Source organism: Populus trichocarpa, chromosome 6 (assembly GCF_000002775.5).
Source record: "Populus trichocarpa isolate Nisqually-1 chromosome 6, P.trichocarpa_v4.1, whole genome shotgun sequence".
Classification (NCBI taxonomy): domain Eukaryota; kingdom Viridiplantae; phylum Streptophyta; class Magnoliopsida; order Malpighiales; family Salicaceae; genus Populus; species Populus trichocarpa.
In genome coordinates this window covers 10,828,569-10,839,705 of record NC_037290.2, presented here as the reverse complement: position 1 = coordinate 10,839,705, position 11,137 = coordinate 10,828,569, and the positions used below count along the sequence as shown (strand labels likewise).

General features: G+C 31.0%; 1 protein-coding gene across 4 annotated transcripts; it reads left to right on the top strand.

The window, feature by feature from the left end:
* The first annotated feature begins 5,281 nt into the window (after window positions 1-5,281).
* LOC18100239 (APETALA2-like protein 3) lies at window positions 5,282-9,020 on the top strand. 4 transcript variants are annotated; one of them, XM_024604104.2, is made up of 10 exons: window positions 5,283-6,166; window positions 6,274-6,299; window positions 6,406-6,436; window positions 6,519-6,606; window positions 6,710-6,855; window positions 7,086-7,130; window positions 7,243-7,346; window positions 7,457-7,521; window positions 7,753-7,869; window positions 8,287-9,020. In XM_024604104.2, exons 1-10 carry the CDS (start codon window positions 5,625-5,627, stop codon window positions 8,539-8,541), a joined length of 1,419 nt encoding a protein of 472 aa, XP_024459872.1. In that variant the 5' UTR covers window positions 5,283-5,624; the 3' UTR covers window positions 8,542-9,020. The 4 variants fall into 4 exon arrangements, with proteins under 4 accessions (XP_052309512.1, XP_024459872.1, XP_006381502.1 ...); XM_006381440.3 differs by having other exon boundaries at window positions 5,285-6,166; window positions 7,457-7,593; XM_052453552.1 differs by lacking the exon at window positions 7,086-7,130 and having other exon boundaries at window positions 5,282-6,166.
* The last annotated feature ends 2,117 nt before the right edge of the window (window positions 9,021-11,137 follow it).

The following is an 11,137-nucleotide window of genomic DNA, read 5'->3' as shown; positions in this document are numbered from 1 at the left end:
TTAATTTGTTTATAGGAATTTTTTTAAAAAAATAGACCAATTTTTTTTTTAAATAAGCATTTTATTTTTACTATATAAGAGGATAAAAACTATAGTTTAGTCCTTGTAGTTTTTTACTTTTGTTATTTGGTGTCTATTATTTAAGATTTTTATGTTTAGATACTAAACTTCATTTTGTTTATGTTTGGATCCCTATTTGTTAAGAGAAAAGAGAGAAAGTTGTTAGAAAATGAGGAGGAGATAGAAAATATTTGAATAACCACTTTGAACAATGAAAAAAGATCAATTTCGATGTCAATAAATTTGTCTTGGAGAGATGAGTTCCATGAAGGTGGTTTAAAACTTTCATCTTGTTGGAAAACATTGATCCAAGCTCAAGAAATGTTTCTTTTTTAATTATTTTTTTTAAACCAATCTTATGGTGCTTGAATTTAAAATAACATTTTGGGTCTTTAAGATGTTTTTAGGTGTAAACAAGTTCAAAATAGATTTTTTGAGTCTAAGAACCCAAAACTCAACTCGCTAGCCATTAAATGTGACCGAGAATTGAACTAGGTGATGGCAAATTTTCTATTTAATTAAAAAAAATTAAATAACCGACATGTCCTTTGTCATTAAAAAAAAGAGATAGACATGCAGGCCTAGAACTGAAAGCTTATGTGCTTTTGGGCTTGGTGCACCACCCAATCCTCGTAGGTGTAACACCTGATCTTTTTTTATATTACCGTTCAATTGTTTTTTTGAATAATATTCAATATGAATAAAATAATTAAAATTATATTTAAAATATTATCTAATTTTGCCATAACTTACATATATTTTTTATAATGGTATTAACAATTACTTTGTGAATTATTATATATAAACTCAATATGCAAAATTTATAAAACATTATACTCAAGAATATTAATTGAAAATAACATATCTATTTTTTTATTGTCAATTTTTTACATGATTTTTTTAAATTAATTTTTTTTATCATGTATAAATTATCGGGCATGATTTGTTTCTATTTTTTTTTATTAAATCTTGCAGTGCAAATCATGATAATTTTTTGCTTAAAAGCAATGATTCTTATTTTTTTTTCTTTTCAAAACAAAAATGAAGTAAATGAACAAGGAAAAAGAGTTTTGATTGATGAGATATATTATTCTCTCTTTAATTCAAATGATTGATATTTAATAGATATTTATTTTAATGACCTTTAGTATTTTTATTTAAAAAACGTGCTGTTAATAAAAAATATATGTTTTTGTAAAATAATAAAAAAATTAATTAAAAAAATAAAAATTCATAAAATAAAATATTTTATTTTAGAATTTAAATAGGAGGTATCTATTTTTATTATAACATAAGTAAATAAAAATTAATTTTGAAAACTGTTCCATCACATCATGCGCACAAAAACTAGTTAATTACTAGTTTGTATGTTAATGCTACAGTACAGTGGACCAAGATTTTCTTAAATGTAAAAAAGATTTTCAGGACTCATGAAATTCTTTGACATGGTTATTAAATTGAAAAACTTTATTGGTTTGACTTATTTTTATCAAGATAAATTTTTCAATATCTTTTATTTATCATAACCAACACAATGTTTTGACTAGAAAAATTATTTTTGTTCAAAAAAATATTATATAATTGTTAAAAAAGCTAGCAAAAATTAAAATAACATGTTCATATTTTTTGCGATTGAAAAATAAAAAAAAACATAAATATAATAAAATTATGTTAAAAATCTTGATAATAAAACACTAATTTCAATTGAAATTTCATGAAAATTTTATTATTAGTTTTATTATTTTCAAATAAGATATATAATAATTGATAAAGATTATTAAAATTCAAATAATAAATTATAATAATATTTAAGAACCACATAAAAAAATAAAAAGTAAGAGAATGTAGTAATTTTTTTCTAAATGTCCAAGAAACAAAAAAAAAAAAAAAAGAGAAAAAGACATTAAAGGGCTAGGCACAACGCATGGCCTAGCGCAGACTTTGAGGCCAAGCCCTTCATCCTATCTTGTTTTTATTATTATTATTATTATTATTATTAAAGAGATGAATGATATATGGTTTATTTTTTATTTTATTTTATTTTATTTTAAATCACAACTCTCAAACTTGTGACCTCAGATGTCCCCTGCATGTTACAACCACCTCAGTTATGACATAAATTTATTATAAACCGATTTAATAAATATATTAATATTTTTTATTGTTTATATTAACCTTTTTTTAATGTTGTCGGTTAATATCCCTGTAATCAAGCTATATATTATAAGGGAAAAAAATGCTACTTGGCAGCAACGAAAGAAAAGGCGAGGTGTTCAATGCGTATACTTTCGTATTAATAATATAATATAATATAGATAGATAGATACTTACGCTATATTTTAGTTGGTTTTTCAACGAACAAAATATGGAGACAAGCAGGAAACTCTAGCAATGATTGAGCTGTAGCATTTTTGTTTTCTTTCTTTGGAGCACTGTTATTTTTTTTTTATCTTGTTTTTATATTTTAAAAATATTTTTAAAAAAATTTAATTTTTTTTATTTTTTTCTTTACTTCAAATTAATATATTTTTAGTATTTTTAGATCATTTTAATGCGTTGATGTCAAAAATAATTTTTTAAAAATAAAAACATTATTTTGATACATTTCTGAATGAAAAATATTTTGAAAAACAACCACAACCACACTTTCAAACATGTCATATTCGTTATTTATTTGCTATTAATTTAAAATTCGGCTCGGATTAACAGGTTAATATACGAGATTAAATTTTTTAAAAAGATTAGATTAATTCAACAAGGCCGGATAAAAAACTTATTTGCAGGGTATTGATTATTTAATTTTTTAACAAAAATAACATTGTTTTATTTTTAAAAAAAATTAAAAATTAATCTGAAATGATCCAATAATCTTGTTTTAAAATATGTGATCTAAGTTTGGAGCCGAGCCGATTACGGATCCGGCTTTAAGAGCTATGCTACAGAGTATGGAAAGAAAAAATAAACAGAAGCGACAACCAATGAGGGGTCAGAGGAGTGGGCCTCTGAAGAGGTTGGCCCACAAAGTTAATGACAACTGGCATTGGAGGGCAGTAACGACGTGTACGGATGTTGCCCTCTCAAACCTCAGACATCACACCACATGCAAATTGCAAAGGTTAGTATGGATTGGATCCTATGTTCTTCGGCCGACTCGCACTCACTTTATATTTATTTTACTTTAGGCAAAGAAAAAAGGAACCCATTCCGCCCTTTATTTTAAAATAACTTAAAAGAGGAATTGTCTTGTAGCCTCCATCAAGAACTTTCAGTCAAATAAATGAAATCCACTTCCTCATCTTTAATAGTATTTATAAAGTAAAGTAGCGGACCATTTGTTGGTCGGAGAGTTGAGAGATTTGGAGGTCCCATGGCCATTTTCTCGCTGTTTTTGTGAAAACAGTTAATAATTGGACACATGAAAAGACATAAAGATGCAGTAAAATAAGGAATGGTTTTTGGAATTCTTGTCTATTTGTGTTTTCTGAATTTTTATTTTTATTTTTCTTAGTTTTAAATTAATTCTTTTGTATTTTTGGATCATTTTGATGTGCTGGGGTCGAAAATAAATTTTATAAAATAAAAATTATATTATTTTAATATATTTTTAAATAAAAAACACTTTAAATAACAAACTCTCTTTAAAAAACAGCACAAACTGCAATCTTTTTTTCTTTTTATAGTGTTCTTGTATGCTTAGATTAGTGTGATTCATAATGACAAGATAGAAAAGAGATGGGAATTTATAAGGGTGTCATCCATAACACAAAAACACACATTCACAAGTGTCAGTTGGGTGAACAGTTTTTAAGTTTTAACCTCAGGATGGGGGCACTCGCTAACAATAGCGGTCAGAAAAAAATCGATCGATCGATTAAATCGAGAAAATCAATAAAAAATTAATTAAAAAAAAAACAAATCAAGAAAAAAATCGAATGAACCAACTAGAAAAATCCAAAAAAAAAATCAGTTCTATTTTGATTTTAAAAGCATGAAACCAATTGAACCGAATTGGTTCAACCATAATCAAACCCTACTATAAAAGATACACAGTTATAAAAGATTATCTGTCTCTCCTCACCTAACTCCCAAATTTGGCCACCCTCCTCTGTCGTGCTCTGAGCTCTCCCCATCTCCCTGCTCTCTAATCTCCCTCCACCAAAACATCTCCTCCACCAAAAATCTAGGTCAAATCAACTTGAATGGCTAGAGACGACATTCATAGCCAGGTTCGTCTTGAATTTAAAGTTGTAAGGGTGTCCAATGACATGTTGACATGGGGTTCTTTTCATACAACCCAGATAGTTTTGCTTATTACTATCGATCTTGCCTGGCAATGTTATCAACAATAAATTATTCTATCGACCAGAAACAAAAAATAGTGAGTTTCAACTATAAACATAGGCCTTTTTTTTCACATTAATTAACCGAACAAAAAATAGTGAGTTTCAACTATTTTCGGCTCGATTTTGATTTTAAATTAAAAAAAAACTAATTTGATTGTTTTATTTAAAAAAGAAAAAACCAAACCTAACAAAAAGAAATCCTTACACGTAACCAGCAGGGACCTCATCCTTTCACACTCACGCATTAACACATTTCACAATTCACATTTGACATTTCCCACCAGCTAGCTACTAGCTAGTGACATGCTACTCTCAATAATTTTCACACCAAAACCCGGAACACCTCATACCTATCTTATCACATGAAAGTGTAATAGTTATTATTTTTTATAGTATTTTTTATTTAAAAATTTATTAAAATAAAAAATTTTATTTTTAAAAAATTGTTTATGATATTATCGCATCAAAATAATCTAAAAACATCAAAAAAATATTAATTTAAAGTAAAGAAAAAAATAAAAAAATTTCAAATTTTTTCAAAAACGCTTTTGAAACGCAAAAACAAACAGGGTCAAATAAAATCATGATACAGATAACCATTTAGTAGGTGGCCTAATGATAAGAGTTTGGGACCAAGGGGTTTGCTCTTTCTGTAGTCTCAAGTTTAAGCCATGTGATTGCTAATATAATGGTCACTGAAGGTTTACATGGTCATTAATTTCAGGGCCTGTGGAATTAGTTGAGGTACGCCCAAGCTGACCGAATATCTACTAGAATTAAAAAAAAAAAAAACATGATACAAAGGAATTTATCGGATATATATATATATAAAGAAAAGGAAGAATGAAAAAAGTTGGGCAACTTTGTTTAATGTTTTGATCTGAAATGGCAAATAGCTAAGCTATATAGCCTTTCTTCGTGTCGCTCGTCCCATGCCATCCACTTCTTCTTGGACACACACTCCCTCTCTCCCTATCCTCCTTTTTTCCCTCCTCTCATTTCTTTTCCGACCCGACCCAAACACACAATTATAACCATATTATTCCATTCCCTTGTAACCACCCCCTCGCTCTCTCTCCCCAAAACATGAAAATCACCTCCCTTATTTACACTGTCGGTCACTCTATCGCTTTCCATGTTCCTCTTTTAAATATTTCTGTTTCTTCCTCACCCTAGTGCTCGCTGCTAAAACGGTGTCGGATTGGAGTTGAAAAGGAGTCAATGATGTTGGATCTTAACTTGAGTGCGGTTTCTGGTGATTCGTCAACGACAGGGAAGAATAATAAGCACAAGCAGAAGAAGATTCTAGAGCTTTCCAACCCTCCACTGGAAAGTTCTGGCAGCTTCGATTCTTCTTCCATAGTCAATGCTGATGGCTGTGGTGATGAGGACTCTTGCTCCAACGGAGACCTTTTTGCCTACAATTTCAGTATCTTGTCAAATGAAATCAGCGTCAAGAAGACCGTTGATTGTGATAATTATAATAATGATGATGGTGATGACAGTGGAGATCGAACGATCCAGCTTTTTCCAGTTGCGTGTGGGATCAAGAATGTGGGAGGAGAGTCTCAGTCTTCTTCGACGATGCAGATGCAGTGGTCGGGTGTCGGTGAGTGCAGGGATCAAGGTTCCCCTTCGGAGAACGGGATCGTGGCTCAACAAAAGCCAGTGAAGAAGAGTCGGCGTGGGCCCAGGTCGAGAAGCTCCCAGTATAGAGGAGTCACGTTTTATCGGAGAACTGGAAGATGGGAATCTCATATCTGGTTAGTTTGGAATAATTAGTTGCTTAATTAATTTTATTTTTATTTTTATTAGGTGGTTGATATATTCGGGGATTTTGAATGTGAATTGGGTTTGTGTTGTTTTGCAGGGATTGTGGAAAGCAAGTTTACTTGGGTAATTTTGAGATAAGATCATTTTATTTTATTTTGAGTTAATTTTGATACGTTTGTGATGTGCGGTACTATTTATTTTGTGAATCTGGGCGTTTGGTTTCTTGTAGGGGGATTTGATACTGCACATGCTGCAGCTAGGTAATAATGATAATAGCGAAATTAGATTGTGATTATGTAAATAATTGAGATTCTGGGTTGAATTCTGGGTTTCTGATTTCAGGGTGTATGATCGAGCCGCCATTAAGTTCCGTGGAGTTGACGCTGATATCAACTTTAACGTTACTGATTATGATGAGGATATTAAGCAGGTGAGCATTGTTGTAGATGTGACTAACTGATTGGGTTCTAATCATTTTAGTTTTTAACTCTTTGAGTGATTAGTTGTTAATTGAGTTTTTATTTGTCACGTAGATGCGTAATTTCACAAAGGAAGAATTTGTGCATATCCTACGTCGTCAGAGCACTGGATTCTCGAGGGGCAGCTCAAAATATAGAGGAGTGACGCTGCACAAATGTGGGCGATGGGAGGCTCGTATGGGGCAGTTCCTGGGGAAGAAGTAAGAAACCGTCTCTCTTGACATTTATCTAGCTGTTTTGTTTCAGAGTTCTTATAGATACTGTTACTATTCATACTGGGCCGAACTTATAACTTGAATAAAATGCTTGCTCAACGCATATGTTCTTACATTGAAGTGAGAAATGAACTAAGAACTTGGAATGTTTAGGCTTGTGGTAAGAGTTGGGAACTTGAGTTTTTTATTGGGCAGTATTCATTGCTTGCCTGCAGGTACATTTATCTTGGGCTATTCGATAGCGAGACAGAAGCTGCAAGGTCCTAATGATCATGAATTGGATCTTTCTTAACTAAATTTCTTAGTTCGACTTCGACTCTCAACCAAATCTGTTTCAATTTACTTGAGATGTTCGTTTTCTCTGGTAACCAGGGCTTATGACAAGGCTGCCATTAAATGCAATGGAAGGGAAGCAGTTACCAACTTTGAGCCAAGCACGTATGAAGGAGAGATACTTTCTGAGCCTAACAATGGAGGTACTTTTCACTGCTAGAATCTCACCTTTTTTCTATCTTTGTAAAGAAAAACGCTTAATTGCAGAGTGGGCCTTTAATGTACCAATCTACAACAATTACTTTTCACGCAGACGGCAACCAAAATCTTGACCTGAACTTGGGAATTGCTCCCCCTGATACATCTGATGGCCTAAAGGTAAACAGCAACATGGGTGGTTTTTATTTCCAGAGTGGCTGGGATGGCTTGTCTATTGATAGGGCACCAAAGGTAACAGTGAAATCAATGTTGGTTTTTCTCAGGCCAAAGTAGTCCTGTGTGTGTTTGTTCTAGAAAGCTTTCTTGATTTTCTATCTATGACTCACTTGATGAGTTGATATTCAGCTAGGTTTACTATTTTATACTGTAAAGGAAATCTCTGTTTGGCAGATTCTGAACTCTGCTTCTGCAACGATGAAAAATCAACAACCTAATGGCCCTGGAATGACATCTGTACACCCTCCTACGTGGGATGGTGTAAATCATCACATCTTTCCCATCTATGAGGTAATTTCAGTTATCTGGTTTATTTCGTGTAACACCTTTAGTTTTTCCAAGTTCTTTAGTTAGGGCACACAAATGCATGCAAACACCACACACACACACACAAATCGCACCTCCTTGCTCGTAGTTGTCACAAGGATACAATATCATGGCAATTAACCTTGTAGGGCTCATTCGTCCTTCTGAATACTGAATTATTATAAAATGCAAGTATTTATGCCAGTTCTTTATTTTTCCCTAAAAAGGTTTGCATGTTCCGCTAGAGTTCAGAATAATACCAATTTGATGTCATATAAATTTGCACGATAACCATTGCTGGTATTGAAAAATTAATGGATGTTTTTCTACTCAATAGCAAATTAAAAGGAGAAATCTCACTGTTTTGATAATTTACAAGGCCTTTATGTATGATGTTTGCAGGAAAGAGCAATAGAGAAGAGAATGGAAGTAGATTCCTTCCCAAATTGGACCAGGCAAATTCAAGGCCCTTATGGTGGCGGAGCAAATCCACTGCCTCTCTTCTCTACTGCAGCATCATCAGGATTCGCTTCTTCAGCAATTATGGCACCTTCAGCAGCTGCCGGTCAACTTCAGTTTCCAAGTTCCACAATCCTCCACCGTTTTCCTCCATTTACCAACCCCAGCAACATCTCGCAATTCTACTGTAGAAGCTGAATGGTATAGTACAGCCACAATCCAGAACCTTTTCTTGTACGAAGGAAAGAAATGGGTAGGCAAACAAACAAAGAGCCAAAAGTGCCAAGTCACATTCACGTGTTAACTTCAATTCCATACAAGGATCATTATATTCTGCATTCATCTGTCTTGTAAAGCTTATTGAACTGGAGATTTTTGGCATTGATGGTACGAGTAAATCTCATTGTTATTGCCTCTTTGACGAGTGCAGTCCCATCAGCATGCTGTGCCTATGCTTTTGTTTTCCTCATCATGAATGTGCTTAATGCATAGCCTTCTGAGATGGAAAACAGGAGAACGAAAGAGTATTTTTCTGCAGAACTCCAGGAAATTTGATTTTGTATTTACAGATGCTTTAAGATACAGTAAAACAACAGTTCTATATTTGAATGTATAAACCTAAATCAATATGCATGCCAAAATTATATAATGCATGTACAAGCAAAGTTCCTCGTGTACCATAGCATCTATTTTCTTCCCTCGTTTTTCCGCATCTATCAGCTGGGTTAGTTGTATTAACGGGTTAATTGTATTAACCTTTCTGTTTTTTTCAATTCCCAAATTAGTGAAAGCTTCACATGGTATAGTGTTGACTAGATTCTTGGCCTCCTACGAAGTGAGCTAGATTATTTCTAACCTAAATTAATGCATGTTAGATAAATTATTTTTAAAATATTGAGATGATATATCAAATAATATATTTTTTTAGCTTGATCTAAGTAAGTCAATCAAGGTAGCCCATGATATAGGGCATGAGACTGTAATAATCTATGAAATCCAAATTAGGGAGCTTAATTCTAATCAATCAAATATTAAGGTTAAAAAAAAACATTTAATTAAAAAAACTAGAAAAAACTATATTTAAACAAACAAAAATATTATAAAGTGAGTATATCATGCTTATATTTAAAGTAATTTATTTAATTTAATTCAAAACCAAAATCTCTTCAAAAAACTAAATTTAACAAAGAATAACAAATAAAAAGGCACAAGATAACCCGGATTATTTTTAAAATTAGTGAAAAAGTCTATAGAAAAAAAAATAAAAAAAAATAATAGAGCTCAATTTCTAATTAAATCAAATGCTAAAGGATAAAACTAAAAAAACATGAGTTAAAAAAAAAACCCAATCCAAATGAATCTCTTAAATTGGGTTAATTTTTCAAATTCACAACCTATTAAATTTTAGACCTAGACCCAATCAAGAAACTTAATTTAATATTGAATGATAAAATTAAAAAATAATGTCAATTAAAAAAATTGTCAAAATAAAAAAAAAATAGCAGTAAAAATGAAGGTGGTGAGATTGTAAAAGAAAATCTATTTTAAAATGATCTCAAATAAAATGAGGATTGAATCTGACAAATAAAAAAATAGAAAATAAAATTAAAAACAATGATTAAATATAAAGGAAAAATTAATTGAATGATTCCCTTGAAATTTTGAGAAGTTAAACAAGAAAAAAAAGTATATATATAAAAAAAAGTCAATTAATGCCTAATTATAGAGAAGTACGCCACATGCGTTGCCTAGAGAGGCAGGCCCCACTGCGATAATTTAGAAAACATCAAGGCAAGTCTTTTTTGACGATCGTGGCACACATTGTTTAAAAACTGTTAAACGACTTACTTGTTGGCGCGCAAAAAAACAAAATTTTAAATATTAGATGGCCCTTGAACCATGTGATTAAAAAAACAAAAACTAAGATGAAAGTACAAAATTTAAAGGCAATAAAGTCACGTGAAAAACAAAATTTTTAAAAAACCCCATAGTTCAAAGTTAAATATTTTTTTATTATTTTTAAAGACAATTAAGTAATTATATTGTACAAGAAAATATAAAAAAAAATCAAATTGTTCCATCAATTTTATAATAACCAATGACTATATAAAAAGACTATTATCTTTTAGAGAGAGTTCAATTTCTTTTAATTTTATAGAAAGGCAAAATAATAAATTCAATAAATCAAGGCATTTCTGTAATTTTCATAACGGGCTTTGGGTTCCTGCTAACTACGGTGATTACTTTGCTAAAATTAGGTAGTTAGCTTTCATAGAATTGATTAACATGAATTAGATAGAGCTTCTACCCTAATCTATAATATCTAGCCCCTAGGAAATGCTAGCCTAGCCTAGCCCCTAGGAAATGCTAGCCTAGCCTAGCCCCCGTTTATCAGCACCCTACTCCCATGCCTGCCTCTACGATAGAGATCAGATTTAAGTTTCCACCCTCTTCTTTTTTTCTTTTATTATAGTTGTAGTTAATTTTTAAAATATTTTTTTATTTAAAAATATATTAAAATATTTTTTTATTATTTAAAATTTATTTTTAATATTAGTACATCAAAATAATCTGAAAACATTAAAAAACATTAATTTAAAACAAAAAAATAATTTAATTTAAATAAAAACACTTTAAAAAAAAAAAAAAAACATGCTCTGGGATTGAAAGCTGATGTTGATTTTCTGTTTTTTTTATTCTTTTTGTTTTTTGGTTGAATGCCTTCCATATCATTATATTTTTTTTATTTTTAATTTTATGTGAATTGGAAGTAAAATCCGGATTCCTTGGCTTT